The sequence below is a fragment of the Lycium barbarum genome, chromosome 11 (assembly GCF_019175385.1).
Source record: "Lycium barbarum isolate Lr01 chromosome 11, ASM1917538v2, whole genome shotgun sequence".
Taxonomy (NCBI): domain Eukaryota; kingdom Viridiplantae; phylum Streptophyta; class Magnoliopsida; order Solanales; family Solanaceae; genus Lycium; species Lycium barbarum.
In genome coordinates, this window is record NC_083347.1 from 12275672 (window position 1) to 12296781 (window position 21110).

The 21110-nt window shown below is 34.6% G+C and overlaps 1 protein-coding gene, 1 long non-coding RNA gene and 1 other non-coding gene across 3 annotated transcripts; 2 read left to right on the plus strand and 1 right to left on the minus strand.

The window, feature by feature from the left end:
* The first annotated feature begins 5790 nt into the window (after window positions 1-5790).
* LOC132619136 (trihelix transcription factor ASIL2-like) lies at window positions 5791-8582 on the plus strand. Its single transcript, XM_060334090.1, has 2 exons — window positions 5791-6921; window positions 8263-8582. Coding segments are annotated over exons 1-2 (1059 nt in total). The 5' UTR covers window positions 5791-5863; the 3' UTR covers window positions 8264-8582.
* A 2207-nt stretch (window positions 8583-10789) lies between these two features.
* On the minus strand, window positions 10790-11006 carry LOC132620735 (small nucleolar RNA U3). The gene has a single exon (XR_009575167.1). It is a non-coding gene; the product is annotated as a small nucleolar RNA U3 (small nucleolar RNA).
* Window positions 11007-16805: 5799 nt separating this feature from the next.
* On the plus strand, window positions 16806-19594 carry LOC132618334 (uncharacterized). Its single transcript, XR_009574061.1, has 3 exons — window positions 16806-16921; window positions 17585-17944; window positions 19275-19594. It is a non-coding gene; the product is annotated as an uncharacterized LOC132618334 (long non-coding RNA).
* The last annotated feature ends 1516 nt before the right edge of the window (window positions 19595-21110 follow it).

Below are 21110 nucleotides of genomic sequence, written 5' to 3' on the forward strand. Positions count from 1 at the left end.
GCAGCGCACTCACGTGCAGTGAATTTTTTTTTTTTTTTTTTTTTTGCAAAAATCAGAAAATAAGACTTCAGTATTTCTGATTTTTTTTTCTTTTGAATACTTACTTGGGCCCACAAACACTTTTTGACCCTTTAACTAAAATTTTGAAGATCAAACCCCCTTCTTAGGTCATCTTCTTCCTTTGAAGATATGAACAATCTCAAGAACACAAGAACAATTCAAAATTTTATCTACCTTCAATTCAACTCCAAATTCACTCAAATTTCGGATGTAGGCTCTCTTTGATATGGAGAACAAAGCCCACTAGAAATTAGCCTTCAATTTCAAACAAATCACAAGACCCACTTTTCAAGTTTTTGAGTTCTTCAAATATAAAAAATGGTAGATCCTTAAATTCTTAGTCAAATGCCTCCAAATTTCGGATTCCTACCCTCCTTTACTAGAAGAACAAAGCCCAATAACTTTCAATCTCTAATATCAACTCAATCACCAAACCCACTTTTTGATTTTTTTTTTGAAAGCTCAACAATGGTGATTTCAAAACCCTAACTCCAATTAGCTCGAAATGGAAGATTTGTGACTTTAGAAACACTAAGAAACTCTAATCTAACACTAGATCCAACAAAATCAACAAAAACTCAGATTTTTTTTTTTGAATTTCGATTTTTTTTTTGTTGAATCAAAACCCAAGACTAGATTTGATGGAACAAACCTAAGCTAAGCTCTGATACCAATTGATACAAGAATGGATACGCGAAAACGAGAAATTAAGAAGATAAACAAAAGGAAAAGAAAAAATAGATATTTTGACACAACTTAAGATTCAATTTAGCAACCAAGGTTATATAAAACTAAGACCTCTAAATTATCATCAAAAGAAATACCAAATTCTTAAGTTGACCTCAAGGGAATCGAATCCCAAGCAACCAACCTCTCAACAACACAAGAACAACAAGAGCCTACCAAAGGCCTCTCACAAGTTTCTCTCTCTAGAGATAACCCTAAAACACTCAAAATATTCATAATTCATCAAAAGCTAAGTAAATCAAATGAAAGACAAGCTATATATACAAGCTAAATAAAGAAGACTAGTAGGCAATTACAATGCTACCCTTAATGAAGTAAGGGCCTTGTTTGGCTAGTCTTCTTATTATAGTCTTCAATTCAAGAATTGGCCTTCAATGGCCAAACACGCCCCTCCTTGCATAGATAACCCTCTAATAAACCTTGCATGCATGGCCTTCTTCTCCAAATATCCTCTTTTTACAAACAGCCTCCCAAGCTATCTTCCATATCTTGAATGTCATCATCTTGAAGCCTTCCATCCAAGCTATCTCCCATATCTTGAAGACCGTCTTATATTGACCTCCCATGATCTTCAAAGGCTCCATCTTCATGAAGCTCGATGGAGTTGGGCTTGCATCAGTCTAAGTATATTTATATACCATGATGGTATCATGGAGGACTAAGAGAAGGACTGAAGCCTCTTCCATGATACTAGCTCAGTATATTTATATACCATGATGGTATCATGGAGGACTAAGAGAAGGACCAAAGCATCTTTCATGACACCATCTCAATATATTTATATATTATGTTGGTATCATAACTGGGGGCTTCTCGGATAAATATTTTTTATTTTTTCTGGGGGTACGTAAGTAATGGAGGTATGGGCAGGTAATTATTTTGATTTGAGGGGGCGTGCGTGATCTTTCCCCTAACATAATTTAGGTTATTTATAACATGACATCATTGTCAACCTATTTTCTTAAATTTTAGTGAAGTTTTTCTTTAAAGGAACATTCAGACGCCTATATGGATATCGAAGTCAATAAGGACGCTCACGAAAGTTGACGAGAACATGTTTTGCAGTGGAAGCGAGGAAGGAGAAAGTTAATTAAAAGATTGTAGGAAAGGGAAATCGGTAAAACTTTAATGATAATAGCTTAAAACAATTGATACAAAGAAATCAAAATAAGAGAGGTATGTGTAATATTGTAAAACACAAGAGAATTTATTGTTATGAAGCGAAACTTGAGAGGAGATCTATGAAATTATCCAAAAACAAAAAAAGAGATCTTACTGAATTAACGAAAAAGAGATCTTACTGAATTGTAGTAATATTTTGGGAGTCTCTTTGTTTCGTTGTTAATTTGTTCATATGCACTTACCAGTAATATTAGGGTCATTCGCACAAATGCCCCTATTTTGAGGTGGTCTTTAATTTTTGAAAAATTTACCTGCCATAGCTACCTCTAAGACTTATTTATGAATAATAACTACCTTATTTTTTATTTAATTTTTGTAGCTTTATTTTTTCAAAATTACATTTTATAACTAGTCCAGTAACTTTTGAAATTCATGTACCTCTCTATTCTCCCTCACTACACATTTAAGATTTATCATCTTCTTCAAACCCTAAAAAAAATTCTCTTTCCTCTCTCCCCTTCCCCTCACGTACGCCTCTCTCCCTCCCTTTCTCTATCTCCAGCCTCTCTTCTCCTTCCCGTCACGTACCCCTCCCTCCTTTCTCTATCTACACCACCCACGCTGCTGTCAACACCAGCACCACCACCACCACTATTACTACCGTCTTCGTCTCCAAACTCAAAAAAAAGCTTAAGCTTCTAGTTCTTCAGATCTGAACTCCGACATAGATAGTATATCAGATTTATACAACAAAATTGCTGAATCTTAGAATTATTTTAATTGTGGAAAAAGAGGAAGCAGTTGGTTTCACCGGAGCCGCCACCACCACCATCACTATTACTATAATCTCCATCTCCAAACTCGAAAAAAAACCTTAAGGTTCTAGCTCTTCAGATCTGAACTCCATATACTTCATGTATTAATGGTTTTTGGTGGTGGTTCAGTATTGTTTTTGGAGTGAAGGAGGATAGTGGTGGATCGAAGAAAGGCGGCGGAGGAAGGAGGAGGTTTTTTCCAATTTGTTGTGGTGATTCGGTAGGTTTTTTGGAGTGAAGCAGAATGGTGGATCGGAAGAAAGGCAGCGGAGGAAGGAGGAGGGTTTTTCCAGTTATTGTGGTGGTTCGGTAGAGTTTGTGGTTGTGGTGTTTCAGTATATTTCAGTATATTTCGTTATATTTCAATGTACTGTTTTAGTATATTTCAGTGTACTGTTTTAGTATATTTCGCTATATTTCAATGTATTTCTAATTTACGACACACTTTCTGATACATTTCATTGTATTCCATTGTATATACGCATACTACAATTTTATATTTCTTAAACAATCAACCATATTTCATTGTATTCGAGTGTATATTTTTCTGTATTTGGACGTATTTCTAAAAGTTTGGAATGGAGCAATTTGGAGAGAGAAACGTGGGTTGTTATGGAACTTCAGTCGTTGCGTGATACATGGTTGATTTAATTTGACTTACCATTTAAAATGAAAGAAGATAATATGTTCCATAAATACAGCCTATGTTTACTCTGCCAAATTTTGTATTTTCGTGTATTTCAAAAACACGAAATACAACCGAATACAACAAAAACCAGCAAAAAACTTTTGAATAGAGTGATTTTTGATAGAGAGACGTTAGCTGTAATGGAACCTCACGAGGTTTGCATGAATCATGGAACCATTAATACAAATTACCATATAATTTGAAAAAGATTTTTATTGCCATAAATATAGCTTTTTTTTATTCAATAGTCACGTTGTATTGCATGAATCATGGAACCATTAATACAAATTACCATATAATTTGAAAAAGATTTTTATTGCCATAAATATAGCCTTTTTTTATTCAACAGTCACGCTGTATTTCACTGTATTTCGCTATATTTCACTGTATTTCAAAAATGCGAGATACAACTGACATACAGCCAAAAGCAGCTACGAATTGTAAATCTTCAACTTATAGCTATAGATTGTTAGAAGCTGTTAAAAGGTAGTTATTTGTGTAAGTTTTACTTAATTTTTGTCCCTTAAATATGTGGGCTTTAACTTTTGTCATTCAGCACTGTAAATCGCAAATAAGAGGATGAAAATATTCTTGACACCGAAATATAAAATTGCGTAATTTTTTTGTGGGGCATAAGTTATAGCCCGCTCAACAAAATTAATGTCCACTTCATTACAACAACTTATGCTGCCTAAATTACTTCCTAGAGAACTTATGCCTAGAAATGCAAAAGTTCAGTTTCAGAAATGTTACACAACTTATGCAGGAGGGCATAATGTATTATTTCATAGCAACACATAGACCCCCACTCTAGATAACTTATTCCTAGAGGAGCAAAAGTTCTTTTTTAGAAGATCAAAAAACGCTATAAGTGTTACACGACTTATGTCGGGGAGGACATAATGTATCTACACACATGCAGGAAACATAGTCAGTTCTGCCTAGCGGGATACAACTTATGTGATATTATGATGCGAAAATATAAATTTTATGTCTCGCAAAAAAGTTATGTAACTGTTGGAAATTTTTGTCCCCAAATACTCATTAAATGATGAACAACAAACACAAAAATTAAAGACCACAAATAGAGGAGAGACAAAAATTAACGACCAGTACATTTAAAGAACAATCCGTGTAAAAACGTCGTAATGTATCTGGTAGGGATTGGATTCCCTTTGGATTGGGCTATATATGACAAAAAATATGTTAATGATTCATATGTTTTCGAATCTTGATGGAATAGCCTAAGGGACGAACTTGTAAAGGATTAGGCAGGAGTAAACAATACATGTCATGATAATCATCATTACCTTTTTCTACTTGAGATGAATTTCACATTGAAAGAGATTGAGAAGTAGTAAGTGAATAAAAAATTCTTAGATATCTATACATACAAGATTAGATGCAAACATATACGACTGCTGCTAAACAATTACTACCATATGATTAACGTAAAAACATGTAGGTAAAATGAATTTGTACAAGTGGAAACCTTTTTTTTTCCAAGTGAGAGTTTGAATTGTTATCCCCCCAAAATTATAATTATTTTCCTTTTCCCTCCAAAACATACAGCCAAGCACACTAGCTCAAAATCCCAAATCCAAACAGCCCCTTACATCCCCCTACACCCCTCGTCGGCGCCCAATGTTCCGTCGCCACAACCATACTATACCCTTTCACCGATCTCTTCTTCTAACCCTAATACTCTTTGTACGAATTATTTCAAAATGTATCGTATTATATTATATTGTGTTGTATTATTTGTATTGTATTATTTTGATGGATAAATATTTAAATAAATTGTATCGTTTCCCTTCGTTATATAATATCACATATCTGCAATTCAAAAAATAAGCCTACAAAACAAGTAGATATGGAGTAAAATTACTATAAATAGGCAGGGTAGAATAAAATATAATTACTAAATAAAAGGTAAAGAAAAAAAATAAGATAACAACACCATCATATCAAATCAATCGTTACACAAAATGAAACTTTTCGTCATTACATAATAATGAATTTAACGATAGAAATTTTCAAAAATATACCGCCCAACGCGATAATGTCAAATTGATCGTTACCCAAAATGAGTTTTGTCATTACATAAAGATGCATTTAACGATAGAAATTTTTAAAAACATACAACTCGACATAAACCATTACGTCACGTAGCTCAACATACAATATCATCTCAATATTATACAACATTTATAATAATGAATCAACCTCATATAAAAGATATCTATAAATAAATATGAGCTAAACCGAATGCGTATCAATATTTTTCTCCCATTAAACATAGAGCGTAGGGTAACAATCAAAATAAATATTAGATTTAAACTAGACACTAGAATAGGTAACAACCATCCAAACAGAGTGTAATTCCTCCACTACTTGTCATTCCCTCGCCGCCGTCTCACATTCCGTCACAATGTCCGACGAGGACGATCACTTAGCTCCTCCCTTGTCCAACAACAACTCTCCACCGTCATCGCCGCCGTGTACGGACAACAATCAACTAGCACTAGTTCCAACTCCGTCACTTACACCGGCGCTGGCGTCATCCCGAACGCCAGTTTTTCCGTCACGAGAAGATTGCTGGTTAGAATCAGCAACACACACATTAATACAAGCGTGGGGTTCCAAATACGTTGAACTCAACCGAGGTAACCTCCGTCATCACCACTGGGAACAAGTCGCTAATGCCGTTAACGCATTACACGCCCATACTAAAAAACAATACCGTACTGATATACAGTGCAAAAACCGCATCGATACCTTGAAAAAGAAGTACAAAATTGAAAGAGCTAAAGTTTCTCAATCTAACGGCCGGTATGTATCCACGTGGCCTTTCTTCAACAGCCTCAACGCCCTAATCGGCGTCAACTTTAAAGTTTCTCCGTCGCCGCCGCAGACGGCAACATTTCCTCCTCATCGAAGAACGCCGCCGCCGGTGACGTCATCTCTTCAATGGAGAACACCGAAGACGGAAACTCCTCTTCAATGGAGATCGCCGCCGCCATTACCATCGTCGCCGCCGGCGGAAAAACCTATTCAATGGAGAGAGCCGCCGTCATTTGGCGTACCGGTAGGTGTCCGGTCGACAGTATCACGGAGGAATTTCTCGGCGATGGCGGCGGCAGCGGCGGGGATTAGTGATTCCGGCGAAGAGGCGGCGGCGGCGGCGGCGGCGGAGGAGGAGGAGGAATCGGAGACGTCGAGTTTGGCAGCGTCGGCTATGGCAATTAATGCTAGTGGTAGAAGCAAGAGAAAGAGGAATAATGGTTATAATTTGGTGGCTGAGGCAATAGGGAGGTTTTCGGAGATATATGAAAGAGTTGAGAAGGCGAAACAGAGACAAATGGTGGAGTTGGAGAAGCAAAGAATGCAATTTGCTAAAGATTTGGAGATACAGAGAATGAAACTGATTATGGAGTCACAAGTGCACCTTGAAAAGCTTAAATGCTCTAAAATGCAGTTCAGGAGATGGTGAGTGACTCTTTTAAGTTTTTCTTTTCTTCATTATTTGTGATTTTGGATTGCAATCCAATTTACACAAGTGCTTGTGTTTGTATCCTATGTTGCTCGGACTCTCAAAAAATGTCGAAATCCTTGAAAAGTAGTGCATTTTTGGAGGATCTGACAAAGGTATGTTAGTATTTTTGGAGAGTATGAGCAACACAACGTGTATCTGTGTGTGCAGTCTTTGAATGTAAAGGATGGCATTAACATTCCAATCTAGTTTCGGATTCATATAGCTGACCTGAACTTTGTTTGGGAGTGAGGCGCGTAGTTGATTGGTAATAACTTTCATCTTAGCTTTCCAGAAATACGAATACCTTTCTTTTTAATGTGGCATTGCTAGTTGATATACCATCTTTGTTAGATTTGTCAATTTTTGGATATTGATGGTATGATCTTCCAGCAGCTGTTAATTTATTGTTTCTGGTTTTCTGGGGTTCCTTAATTTACTTTATCCTTCTTGGTTTGGAGTTTTATGAGGGGAAGGATATTTGGAGTTAGTTTAGCTCAAATCTTGCTCTCCCTTGGACGTGCAATATGTGGAGATCTTTTTCAATTATGGCCTGTCGAAACATGAAAAAATCTTAAAGGCAAAAGGGAAATTTAGGATTCGTGGGAATTGGTGGCTTCCCTTCAATCCTTAACTGTGCTAGAAAGAGAGAAGTGAAGTTGACAATGATTGGAATGACTTTGGCTAACCAAGGAGATGGAACTGGGGCCTGTCCTCTGGTTGTGAACTGGACTGTCTTTGCTGAATTATTTCTTAATTATGTCTCAGTGAGAGAGTTGATGTAGAGATATTCATCAGCTTAATTATGTCTCAGTTAACCGAGGGATGTTTTTGGTCAAGTTTTTAAAACTTTAAGGGATGTTTTTGGTTAAGTGAGATATTATAAGGATGTAATGAAAGTTTAGTTGATACAACAGGGATAATTTTGGTCAAAAGCTCTCTTATAATATGTGACACTAAGTTACTAGAAGTTTTGGAACTGATATTGTATGACTTAAATATCTCATAAGTTGTTCTTGATGAAGGAGGAAGTGAATTCTCTCATGTAAACTCACTTACTATGAGGCAAATATTTGAGGAACAGATACATGGCAATCTTTCAGAGTCACGTCTGCGTTAAACTAGCTATTACGTTAAAACCGCAGATGGACACTTCCGTATTAGCTATAAAACATCACCTATGAAGTTAATTGGTGTGGATAAGAGATGAGTGTTTTTCCCATTTCTGCTGCCTTTTCTCTTTTTTTTTTTTTTTTTGAATGGTGGTCAGCTAACGACCCTGCGTCCTTGATGATCAGATAATTGCTTGTAGATGGAGGGTGGTGACATGCTCTACAATATGTGGATCTTTTTTGGAAGCTTTATATATATGTTGATTAGCGTCTTCAAAAGGATACAAAAATGCTACCTTGAAGATGATACAAATATGCTAGTTCCAGGCTTGATTTGCTTGGTTGTTGCTTAAGAACTTGTATCTAGCTGCTTGAGAATCTGGAGTAATTTTGTAACTTACCTTTCTCTAGATTACATGTTTTTTGCACTTCGGCTAGGTGAAAATGTTGACTTGAGACTGACCTTACCATGTTCCTAGTTATATATTACTTCAAGCTGTTCATGATGACTTGCCTATGCACTAAATAGATGCATATGAAGGTGCAGTCTTAAGTACCTCGGTTATCAATTGCGACTGGATTGGACCGTAATTCATTTTTTTGTTTTTTTGGGATAAATCAAAAATATGAATATTTTGAAATTGCAGAACCTACAGAAAACACATAAATTCGTGAGAAAGTATTAAAACATGGATCCTACTTCATCCTTTAAACTTGTGTTTTTGGCTTTTTTGGTGGATTGTTGTAAGTAGGGTGGGCGTTTGGTTTTTCGGTTCGGTTTTATCAAACTTCAGTTTGGCTATTTCGGGTTCGGTTTTTTGAAGGTGGACACCGAATACCGAACCAAACTAGTTTGGTTCGGTTCTTTCGGTTTCGGTTTTTTAAAGTTCAGTTCGGTTCGATTCGGTTTTTTTAATTTGTTTTTTTGATATGATATTAGAAGCGATTCCATTAACACTAATTCGTATTCCTAAAAGCAATAAAACATAGAACTGATAAATTGAAATCAAAATCAAACAAACAGGATATACAAGAACAGAAAACTATAATCATGATATAGGATTAACAGGTGTTATATACATACCGTAAGAATAATTAAGAAAACACATAAAATAATTAAGAAAACACATAAAGGACATACATTAATCCTAAAGACACATCCTAGTTACCTTCCTTTGTTAAGAATATTTGATTTTCTTAACTGAAGTGGAAAATTAGGGATATAAATGCAAAAGAGGACTTGTTACAATTGTGTTTTTTCTGGCTTTAAACTTAATGGGCTTGGACTATTTTAATTTTTTTGGGTAATGTATTAAATTTCGGTGTGCATTCGGTTTTTCGGTTCGGCTTTTTAACAGTGGACACCAAACACCGAACCAAACTAGTTCGGTTCGATTCGTTGAAATTTCGATTCGATTTTTCGATTTTCGGTATTTATGCCCTAGTTGTAAGTGAGCCAGACAGGAGATTTTATTTCTCACTCCTACAACTTTGCCGAGGCTTGGTCATTATCTATGTTTCCACATGATATGACAATAATCTACAAATGCATGTCACTGACCTGAGAGAGGGACCTTTAAATCAAGTTGCTTTGTTTTCTTCTGGGAATGCTATTTTATTAGTTGGCTAGTTAGGGGTTGTTCTCTTAACCTTTGATCAGTGGAGTCGTGGAGAGTGAAAAAGTATGTAACAATAATAACTATGCTTCAGTACTAAGCAACTTAGGGTCTGATAACATGAATTCAATTTTTTCATTTAAGCTTACTTCATATCATCATCATACTAAATAAAATAAAAGTGAAAAATAAGTATTAAATAATAGTAATAATAAGAGATAAGGGTTAAAAACACACACCTCAACTATCACTTTTTTTTTTTGAGTTTCCATACCTAAACTTTGAGAAGGTTGAGAAAACTACCTAAACTATCGCTATCTAGTTTGCAAAACACACATCAAATTATTCTTGAATGACATGTGATCTACACTCTCCATTTTATATAAAAATGTTGTCAAGTGTTGTCCACATGAATAAATAATGTCACAATGGCATCTACATGAAAATTTGTTTTAAAAAACAAATAATAGAAAATTAAAAAAATAGTTTAAAAAATGGAAAAGTTATTTTTTTTAAAAAAATAAGAAAACTGATTATTTAGTTTTCACATTTTAAAAAAAGAAAAATCAACATTTAATTGAGAGATTATAGTTTAGACGTAAATAAGGATAAATTTAGTCAAATATCCTTCTAAATTAATATTTTTTAAGGAATATATAAAAAAAAACATAAATAATTTGAGAAAAGAAGACCACCGATAATTTGAGACGGAGAGAGTACGTAACAATGAATATTTCGAAAGATCAAAATCTCGTAAGCAAAGTAATACAATATAATACTACAACAACAATAACATACCTAATTGGATCCCACGAGCTCAATACAATATAATACTAATAAGTAATACCTTTGAAATCCAAAAGAAAGAGAGAGAAGTAATTCGAACATTTATTAAATTCTGTCAAGTATCTGGAAGGTTCTCCTTTCCATTAAGATTTTAGTCATATGCAAATTCAGTTCTGCTCTCGTAGATTTTGCTTAGTTCATACAGATTGTTGTTACCCAGAAAATTTCTTCTATCTGCTTTGTGCCCAACAGCCATGGAAACAGTCCTCAATTGGGAAAATTACAAAATGTGTGCGGCAAAACAAAGTGAGAATCTGTCAGACAGCCATTTAAGACCATCCCAACACCGTTGACGGAGCTGAGAACGATCATCTACGGCGGCCATGAACCCGAAGGCCATGGGTGCTGTTAATCACGCTCTGGTCAAATGGCCACATGTCATCAACCAGACTTAGTTTCCTGTCTCCTTAGAACTCAAGGATACAGTGGTACGAGCCTATAGAACAGATCCTGTTCAAGTAAGGTCGTGACATTCCTTGTCACGACTCTTGGTTAAGTAGCAATTTCCAGCATAGTGTTCTGCCGATGTGGGACGCGGAGCAATTACAGGTACAATTTTTATGACAAGAAAAAAAGGAGCAGTTTTGCTTGGTTAGTATTCCTTCGCATGCTAATACCGTTGATTTAAGAAATTCTTGAATATTGAATATCGGAAGATTTGAGAAGTTCCCCAAGATGGGAAAGAGAAGAAATTTGGGGTGTGGAAATTATTTTCATACAAAATGTTTTATTGGAAAATAAGAGTCTGTTTAAATGAGCTCATGACTTTTAACTTATATTTTGACATTTTGGGTTAAAAATAAGTGTTTGTTTTTATTTTATCCAAACACTATAAAAATACTTAAAAGCTATTTTGGCTTAAAAGCACCCAAAATAAGTCAATCCAAACAGGCTCTAAGTGGGTTTTTACTTATTTTTTAGTATTTGGTAATTAATCAAAAAATATTGTCCCAAGAGCATTTATATTTTCTCTAGCAAAACACTATCGGGTTGGGGACCGGGGCTCGGCAAAAAAATTATACCGTATATATAAGGTAATTTCTTATTTTTTATGTACATATATAGATTTTGAATACCCTAAACACAAGAGAAGTGGTTGTTTCAGTGGTTTAGGAGGTTCAAAATTCACCTTGAGATACTAAGTTTAAAATCCAGACACTACATTTTTATTTTTCGAATTCCTCAGTGAAAATTCTGAATCCGCCACTGGGTTCGGGGTGGCGGGGGTGGGATGGTCAAGCGGTGGGTTTGGGGGTGTTGGGTGGATGTAGGAGACAATGAACTTAGAATGCCACTTATGCAACACAGCCATTAAATGAAATGCCGAAAACAATTCCTATGTATCTGTGTGAAGTTGGAAGAGTTAGTTTTGAAAGTTAGAAAGTTTTTGTCTATGTGTTTTTGATATGCAATTTTTTCTCCTAATGTTCTTTCACCTAAATGATGGGCTGAAGAAAATGGATGAACAGCTAAAAAATGACAGAAGCTTTTCTTGTAAGCAAGGTCTCAGTCTCCTTTAAGCTCAGAGGCGTACGTAGCCTGTAAGGTTGGGGTTTAGTTGAACCCCAAACTTTGGATGCGGAGCCTAAACTTAAGTGTAAAAAATTATTAAAATTGCAATAAATAGTAGATAGGAACCCCTAACTTTAAAAATATAATAGATTTAATGCTAAAAATCTATAGATTGAACCCATAAAATTTAAATCTTGGACCCGCCTCTATTTAAGCTAAAAGATTACGTGTGTAAAAAATTATAATTGTAATTGTAATGCTAAAGGGTACAATTGAAATAAGCAGAGCTCAAAATTTTGGCACCTAAGTTTTAAGACAAAGGGGAGCTTCTGATAAATTATTTTTGAATGACAAGTTCATAAAGCTAAATTATTTTGACTACCATTACCCAAAAACTAAGATAAGTGATTTCATTTCAATTGTATTGCACTACCAAACTATGCCTAGATATGACTAAGAATCTGATACAACCATATGCCAACGCCTTGTATTCAAATGTTTGAACTTTGAATTGAGCAAATAATTTGTCCTGAAAATACAAACCAGCTTCACTAATACACTGGGGTGTTCTTTATTGATCTTATGGATAGTGAAGAACAGCAGTATTCCTTTAATTAGCAGATGTGCAGAGGCCCTTTCAATAGTTTTGATCATGTCTGCAGTTTATAAAGATGTTTATTTGGAGCATTTGGATGTATGTTTGCGTAAACTATGACAATTCATTTCTGATTTTTAGCTAAGGCACAGGGATAAATTTATTTCAACTGTTCTTCAGATAGCTGCAGTTTTTAACTTGATTTTGTCGCTTCTTGATGGATTCTGAATATGAGCTTCTGTTCTACGGTGTTTGAAATGATTATACCATCACCAATGCCTAACAGAACTGTCGACCTTTGTCAACTCCTCTGTTGTTTGCCGGACTTAATGTTGTTTGGTCTCAACGATAACTCCTGTTTGAGGGGTGCCCGCCTTGCTCGTACATAAGTACGATTTAATCTCAAATTAACAGGATGAAACAAATGTGAACTTTTACTTCATGCAACATATTATTGGAATTTCCATTAAAATTCAACGTCAGAATTCACGCAACATATTATTGGAATTTCCATTAAAATTCAATGTCTATAGTGCTAGGCAAAAGAAATATGAGGTGCACCACTCATAGGATTTTTTTAAAGATTTTATGTATTTTTAAAAATATTTTACCTTAAAATTTGTTGAATATTAAAGATGGCCTTATTTATTTATATTATACTAATTAACACTATTAATCTCTTTTCCTGAAACCTTTCCAATCCCTTCGTTGGTATACCCTTTTCCCTCCCATTAACCTCATCATCAATGCTATTCATACCATTTCCTTAAATCACTCTTTTCCTTCTTCGTTTTTATTTATATGTACTTTCTTAGTTTCTTTTACGTATTGTATCCAGTCCAGGCAAAGTAACAAGCCTTGCATTTTCTCTTCTTTTTTGATTATTTTATCTTACAAGTTCAGAGTCTAAATCAGGCACCATCACCTTGAAGAAACGTCTGTTAATTGGAAGTTCCTCTTCCATTGTAGAAGGAGAAGAAGATAGCATTTTTAAGGTTTGCAAATGATGACAATTTTCCCTATATTCGTGGACATGTTTATTATGAAACACAAATATAATACTCGACGTAGAGGTGGAGTAACACTACCAATGTGTTTTTTCCTTATTTAACTACTCTTTCTCAAGACGAAAGTGATTTTGTTAAATCAAAAACTATTTTTAAAATAGGTTTATTGACTAATCAAATTTCATACTTAAACGATGAAATTAAGATTAAAAAGATTGAACAAACTTTAAAAAACCCAGTGATAGAAGGAAAAATAGCAAGTTTTCAAGAAAAACTTGAACAAGAAGTTTGTTCAGAATTACCAAGTGCTTTTTGGGAAAGAAAGCGACACATTGTTGAGTTACCATATATTGATGAATTCAACGAACAGACCATCCCTACTAAAGCAAGGCCTATTCAAATGAACCATGAATTAATGGAAACTTGCAAAAATGAAATCAACGATTTTTTGCAGAAAAAAATAATAAGACCCTCTAGATCCCCTTGGAGCTGTTCAGCATTTTATGTAAATAAAGTTGCCGAAAAAGAAAGAGGATCTCCCAGGTTAGTCATAAACTACAAACCTTTAAACAAGATATTACAATGGATTAGGTACCCGATACCTAATAAAAGAGATTTATTAAAAAGAACTTACAAGGCAAATATCTATAGTAAGTTTGATATGAAATCAAGATTTTGGCAAATACAAGTTGCTGAAAAAGATAAATACAAAACTGCATTCAATGTCCCTTTTGGACAATATGAATGGAATGTTATGCCTTTTGGGTTAAAAAATGCCCCATCTGAATTTTAGAATATTATGAATAATATTTTTAATCCATATAGCAATATGTCTATTGTTTATATTGATGATGTATTAATATTTTCTGAGGACATAGATTCTCATTTCAAACATTTGAATATTTTCTTTAAAATTATTAAACATAATGGTTTAGTGGTAAGTGCTAAAAAGATTAAATTGTTTCAAACAATGATTAGATTTTTCGGACATGACTTATACCAAGGTACTTATAAACCTATTTGCAGAGCCATAGAGTTCTCTTCTAAGTTTCCAGATGAAATACCTGACAAAACCCAGTTGCAAAGGTTTTTAGGAAGTCTTAATTATGTTGCAGACTTTATTCCTAATATCAGGAAAATCTGTGAACCTCTTTACAAGCGTCTTAGGAAGAAACCAGTCCCATGGAGTCTAGAACAAACAGAAACAGTTAAGAAAATCAAGACTGTTGTAAAAAAAACTCCCATGTCTAGGTATTCCAAATCCAGATGCTTTCATGATAGTGGAAACCGATGCTTCTAATGAAGGATACGGTGGAATTCTTAAACAAAGACTTGTCCCAGAGTCTGTAGAACAATTAGTCCGTTTCACATCAGGGATCTGGAATCCTGCACAAAAGAATTATAGTACTGTTAAAAAAGAAATTTTATCTATAGTACTATGTATTACAAAATTCCAAGATGATTTGATAAATAAGAATTTTTCATTAAGAGTTGATTGCAAATCAGCAAAAGACATTTTACAAAAAGATGTTAAAAATATTATTTCTAAACAAATTTTTGCCAGATGGCAAGCTTTATTATCAAGTTTTGATTTTAAAATCGAATTTATAAAAGGAGATTCAAACTCTTTACCAGATTTTCTTACAAGAGAATTTTTACAGGGAAACCATGAGACCAGGAGACCCAAACTCCCCTTTCCAGAAAAAACCAGATAAAAAACCAAATGATAACAGGTATTCAGCCTTAGCTGAATTCCCAAACCTACCCAGGCCCATGAGGCCCACATTTCCAATCCAAAACAAGAAATTAACTATCTTCGGTTCTATTCCCCAAACAGAACCATCATCCCCATTTCAAAAGAACCAACCTTCTACCAGTTCCACAACAGGTAAAGGAAAAGTCCAGACCAGTGAATGTTATAAAATGAAGACCCCAGAGTCTTTTGCTCAAGCAGTTGACCCCAGCACTCCCTCCAAGATGGAAGAACAAGAAGTAACTCCAGAAGAGTTCAAAATCGTTAACAAAGCAATGTTCCCGGTATTAGCATTGGATAAACATTATGAGAATTGGAAGGTTGAGGATTTACTCAAACCTTGCTACACTAATTTTGATTATATTGAAACTAATGATCCTATCAAGACTAGGAGATATTGTGAATTTATCCTGACAGATACAGGATCGATAACATTGAACATACTACAAACAACAAACATGGCCAAGATGGTATTGCATACTCCAAGGTCACCATTAACAAAATTATCAGCCCTTTTGAATGGAAGGTGGATCATCTCCATACTCATATCGTTTTATCAGAACAACATAGGCCCCAGACCTATAATTACTATGATTATGAATGGGCTTGGTACAATTTATGTATGTAAGACCCATTTCTCACACATGGTTCGTAAAATACAACGAACAAATGTCTAAGTCAATCATCTTCTATACCTGGTCGGTAAGGTTTGGAGGCAATGAAGCAACCATGCCCAGAAGTTTCAAAGTCCATTATGAAAAATTTCAGAAGGACCAGGAAATTTCTACCTTACCAGATCATATTAAATTATGTCAATATTACATAAGAAAAAGAATTTCTTATATCATCAGCTGGTCCTTTGACATAGCTGAAATATCAAGGATTAAATATTTAGTTAAAACCATTAAAATTAAATGATGGACACCGGAATCTAAGAATCTGAAAATCAAGAATCCAAAGCCATCCAGCAGCAGGACAGGATCAATAGAGTCCAAAGCAGAATTAAAAAAGAAGCTCTTAGAAGCTTTGAGTAGTATTGATGATGCAGACCCAGCAGATATTCAAGAATTACTGGATACAGCATCTTCATCAGCAGAAGATAATGGCGACATGATGGACCCACAAGGAATGGCCCAAGCATATCTTCATTATCAAGATTTGTGTTAAAGTATTTACCCCTTCAGAAAAGCAAGAGGTAAAGACAAGATGGCCGACAACTTTACAAAAGCAGTCGTCCAAAATTGACAAAAGGAAGGTGGCAAACAACTTTACAAAAGTAGCCGTCCAACTTTCCAACTTTTCAAAAAGCAAAAGCAGAAGTCATCTTTAAAGATAGCCGTCCACTTGTAATCATCAAAAAAATGTTAATTATTTCCGAGGTCTATATAAGACTCTCAAGCTGTAATTAGTAAGGCATTCGAAATTCACCCCCTACTTCGAAATAGCCTTTCCCTTTCCCTCTCTGTAAAATTTCCATGTACTCTTTCAATGTTTGAATAAAAGTCTCCAAGCTTTTGTAAGTATTTTCTCTTTAATTCCGCAATTATTTTACTTACTATTTTAGCCGTAAAAAGTTCCTTAAAATGGTATCAGAGCCAAGTATGAGTGGCTAAGTTCTCATACTATCCTAGGGTTCTGTCGAAATCCTGTTATAATCCAGTCATGTTCTTATATTGCTAAAAGGTCAGGTTTACTGTTCATCTTCCTTAGAGTTTAGTAACTTTATTCTCTTGGTCTAGATGCTGTTAAACCTTTTTCGAGTCTTAGTGTGAGGTCGCCGATTAATATCCGACTAAGACGTTGGCAAGCCTGAATCGACCGCTGTTGCTCAAAGGCTAGGAGTGCCGCTAGGAGCCTAGGTTTGGTGTTCCCGTCCCCAAGACCACATAGATAGAAAAGGTTAAACGTTGTGACATTAGAGAAACAAGTTATTAAGAATTAAGAAAGATAAACAGTAAGCTCTTACTAATTACAATGCTAGAACAAGTAGGATAAACATAACAGAGACAGTAGACGTACCCACATAGGATAGTATCTCCAAAATACAACTCTTTTCTGAAAAGAAAAACATCAATGAAAACCCGTCTTCAAGGCTTTGAAACTTGATACGGTTACTGCTCAGTTTTAATCATGAGTCTCGATAATATGAGAGTTTTGAATAATGTTAACATGTCAACAGAAGCTACTAAGAGGCGGCAGCGGCGGGGATGAGTGATTCCGGCGAAGAGGCGGCGGCGGAGGAGGAGGAATCGGAGACGCCGAGTTTGGAAGCGTCGGCTATGGCAATTAATGCTAGTGGTAGAAGCAAGAGAAAGAGGAATGATGGATTTAATGGTTATAATTTGGTAGCTGAGGCAATAGGGAGGTTTTCTGAGATATATGAAAGAGTTGAGAAGGCGAAACAGAGACAAATGGTGGAGTTGGAGAAGCAAAGAATGCAATTTGCTAAAGATTTGGAGATACAGAGAATGAAACTGATTATGGAGTCACAAGTGCACCGTGAAAAGCTTAAATGCTCTAAAATGCAGTTCAGGAGATGGTGATTGACTCTTTTAAGTTTTTCTTTTCTTCATTATTTGTGATTTAGATTGCAATCCAATTTACGCAAGTGCTTGTGTTTGTATCCTATGTTGCTCGGACTCTCCAAAAATGTCGAAATCCTCGAAAAGTAGTGCATTTTTGGAGGATCTGACATTTTGGAGAGTATGAGCAACACAACGTGTATCTGTGTGTGCAGTCTTTGAATGTAAAGGATGGCATTACCATTCCAATCTAGTTTCGGATTCATATAGCTGACCCAAACTTTGTTTGGGAGTGAGGCGCGTAGTTGATTGGTAATAACTTTCATCTTAGCTTTCCAGAAATACGAATACCTTTCTTTTTAATGTGGCATTGCTAGTTGATATACCATCTTTGTTAGATTTGTCAATTTTTGGATATTGATGGTATGATCTTCTAGCAGCTGTTAATTTATTGTTTCTGGTTTTCTGGGGTTCCTTAATTTACTTTATCCTTCTTGGTTTGGAGTTTTATGAGGGGAAGGATATTTGGAGTTAGTTTAGCTCAAATCTTGCCCTCCCTTGGACGTGCAATATGTGGAGATCTTTTTCAATTATGGCCAGTCAAAACATGAAAAAATCTTAAAGGCAAAAGGGAAATTTAGGATTCGTGGGAATTAGTGGCTTCCCTTCAATCCTTAACTGTGCTAGAAAGAGAGAAGTGAAGTTGACAATGATTGGAATGACTTTGGCTAACCAAGGAGATGGAACTGGGCCTGTCCTCTGGTTGTGAACTGGACTGTCTTTGCTGAATTATTTCTTAATTATGTCTCAGTGAGAGAGTTGATGTAGAGATATTCATCAACTTAATTATGTCTCAGTTAACCGAGGGATGTTTTTGGTCTAGATTTTAAAACTCTAAGGGAAGTTTTTGGTTAAGTGAGATATTATAAGGATGTAATGAAAGTTTAGTTGACACAACAGGGATAATTTTGGTCAAAAGCTCTCTTATAATATGTGACACTAAGTTACTAGAAGTTTTGGAACTGATATTGTATGACTTAAATATCTCATAAGTTGTTCTTGATGAAGGAGGAAGTGAATTCTCTCATGTAAACTCACTCACTATGAGGCAAATATTTGAGGAACAGATACATGGCAATCTTTCAGAGTCACGTCTGCGTTAAACTAGCTATTACGTTAAAACTGCAGATGGACCCTTCCGTAGTAGCTATAAAACATCACCTATGAAGTTAATTGGTGTGGATAAGAGATGAGTGTTTTTCCCATTTCTGCTGCCTTTTCTCTTTTTATTTTTGTTATTTTTTTTGAATGGTGGTCAGCTAACGACTCTGCGTCCTTGATGATCAGATAATTGCTTGTAGATGGAGGGTGGTGACATGCTCTACAATATGTGGATCGTTTTTGGAAGCTTTATATATATGTTGATTAGCGTCTTCAAAAGGATACAAAAATGCTACCTTGAAGATGATACAAATATGCTAGTTCCAGGCTTGATTTGCTTGGTTGTTGCTTAAGTACTTGTATCTAGCTGCTTGAGAATCTGGAGTAATTTTGTAACTTACCTTTCTCTAGATTACATGTTTTTTGCACTTCGGCTAGGTGAAAATGTTGACTTGAGACTGACCTTACCATGTTCCTAGTTATATATTACTTCAAGCTGTTCATGATGACTGCCTATGCACTAAATAGATGCATATGAAGGTGCAGTCTTAAGTACCTCGGTTATCAATTGCGACTGGATTGGACCGTAATTCATTTTTTTGTTTTTTTGGGATAAATCAAAAATATAAATATTTTGAAATTGCAGAACCTACAGAAAACACATAAATTCATGAGAAAGTATTAAAACATGGATCCTACTTCATCCTTTAAACTTGTGTTTTTGGCTTTTTTGGTGGATTGTTGTAAGTGACCCAGAGAGGAGATTTTATTTCTCACTCCTACAACTTTGCTGAGGCTTGGTCATTATCTATGTTTCCACATGATATGACAATAATCTACTAATGCATGTCACTGACCTGAGAGAGGGACCTTTAAATCAAGTTGCTTTGTTTTCTTCTGGGAATGCTATTTTATTTGTTGGCTAGTTAGGGGTTCTCTTAACCTTTGATCAATGGAGTCGCGGAGAGTAAAAAGTATGTAACAATAATAACTATCCTTCAGTACTAAGCAAGTTAGGGTCTGATAACATGAATCAATTTTTTCATTTAAGCTTACTTCATATCATCATCATACTAAATAAAATAAAAGTAGAAAATAAGTGTTAAATAATAGTAATAATAAGAGATAAGGGTCAAAAACACACACCTCAACTATCACTTTTTTTTTTTAGTTTCATACCTAAACTTTCAGAAGGTTGAGAAAACTACCTAAACTATCACTATCTAGTTTGCAAAACACACATCAAATTATTCTTGAATGGCATGTGATCTACACTCTCCATTTTATATAAAAATGTTGCCAAGTGTTGTCCACATGGATAAATAATGTCACAATGGCATCTACATGGAAATTTGTTTTAAAAAACAAATTATAGAAAATAAAAAAATAGCTTATAAAATGGAAAAGTTATTTAAAAAAAATAATAATAAGAAAACTGATTATTTAGTTTTCACATTTAAAAAAAAATCAACTTTTAAATTTTTTAAATCATTTTTTTTCTGATTTTCTAAATTTTTTGATATTTTTTTACAATTTTTTTTTTCATATTTTTAAAATCCATTTTTTTAAAAAAAAAAAGTGCTATTTTTTAAAAAAATAATAATGCATTTTTTAAAAAAATATACAGTTTTATTTTTATAAAAAAATATTATTTTTTAATTTTCATGTAGGTGCCACCGTAGCATTACTTATGCCATGCAGACAATTCTTTTGAGAAAATTTCAGCTTCACTTATCTTTTGGAGAGTGAGTTCACACATTTAGTTCAGGTGTGTTTTGCAAACTAGATAGGGATAGTTTGGGTAGTTTTCTTAATCTTATGATAATTTAGGTATGAAACTAAAAAAAAAAAAAAAGTGATAGTTAGAGTGTGTTTTTGACCCTTATCTCTAATAATAATACAGTATATGTCATGTAAAGAAAGATAAAAAGGGATGATGACCATACTAAATAAAATAAAAGTGGAAAATAAGTGTTAAATAATGGTAATAATAATACAGTATATGTCATGTAAAAAATATTA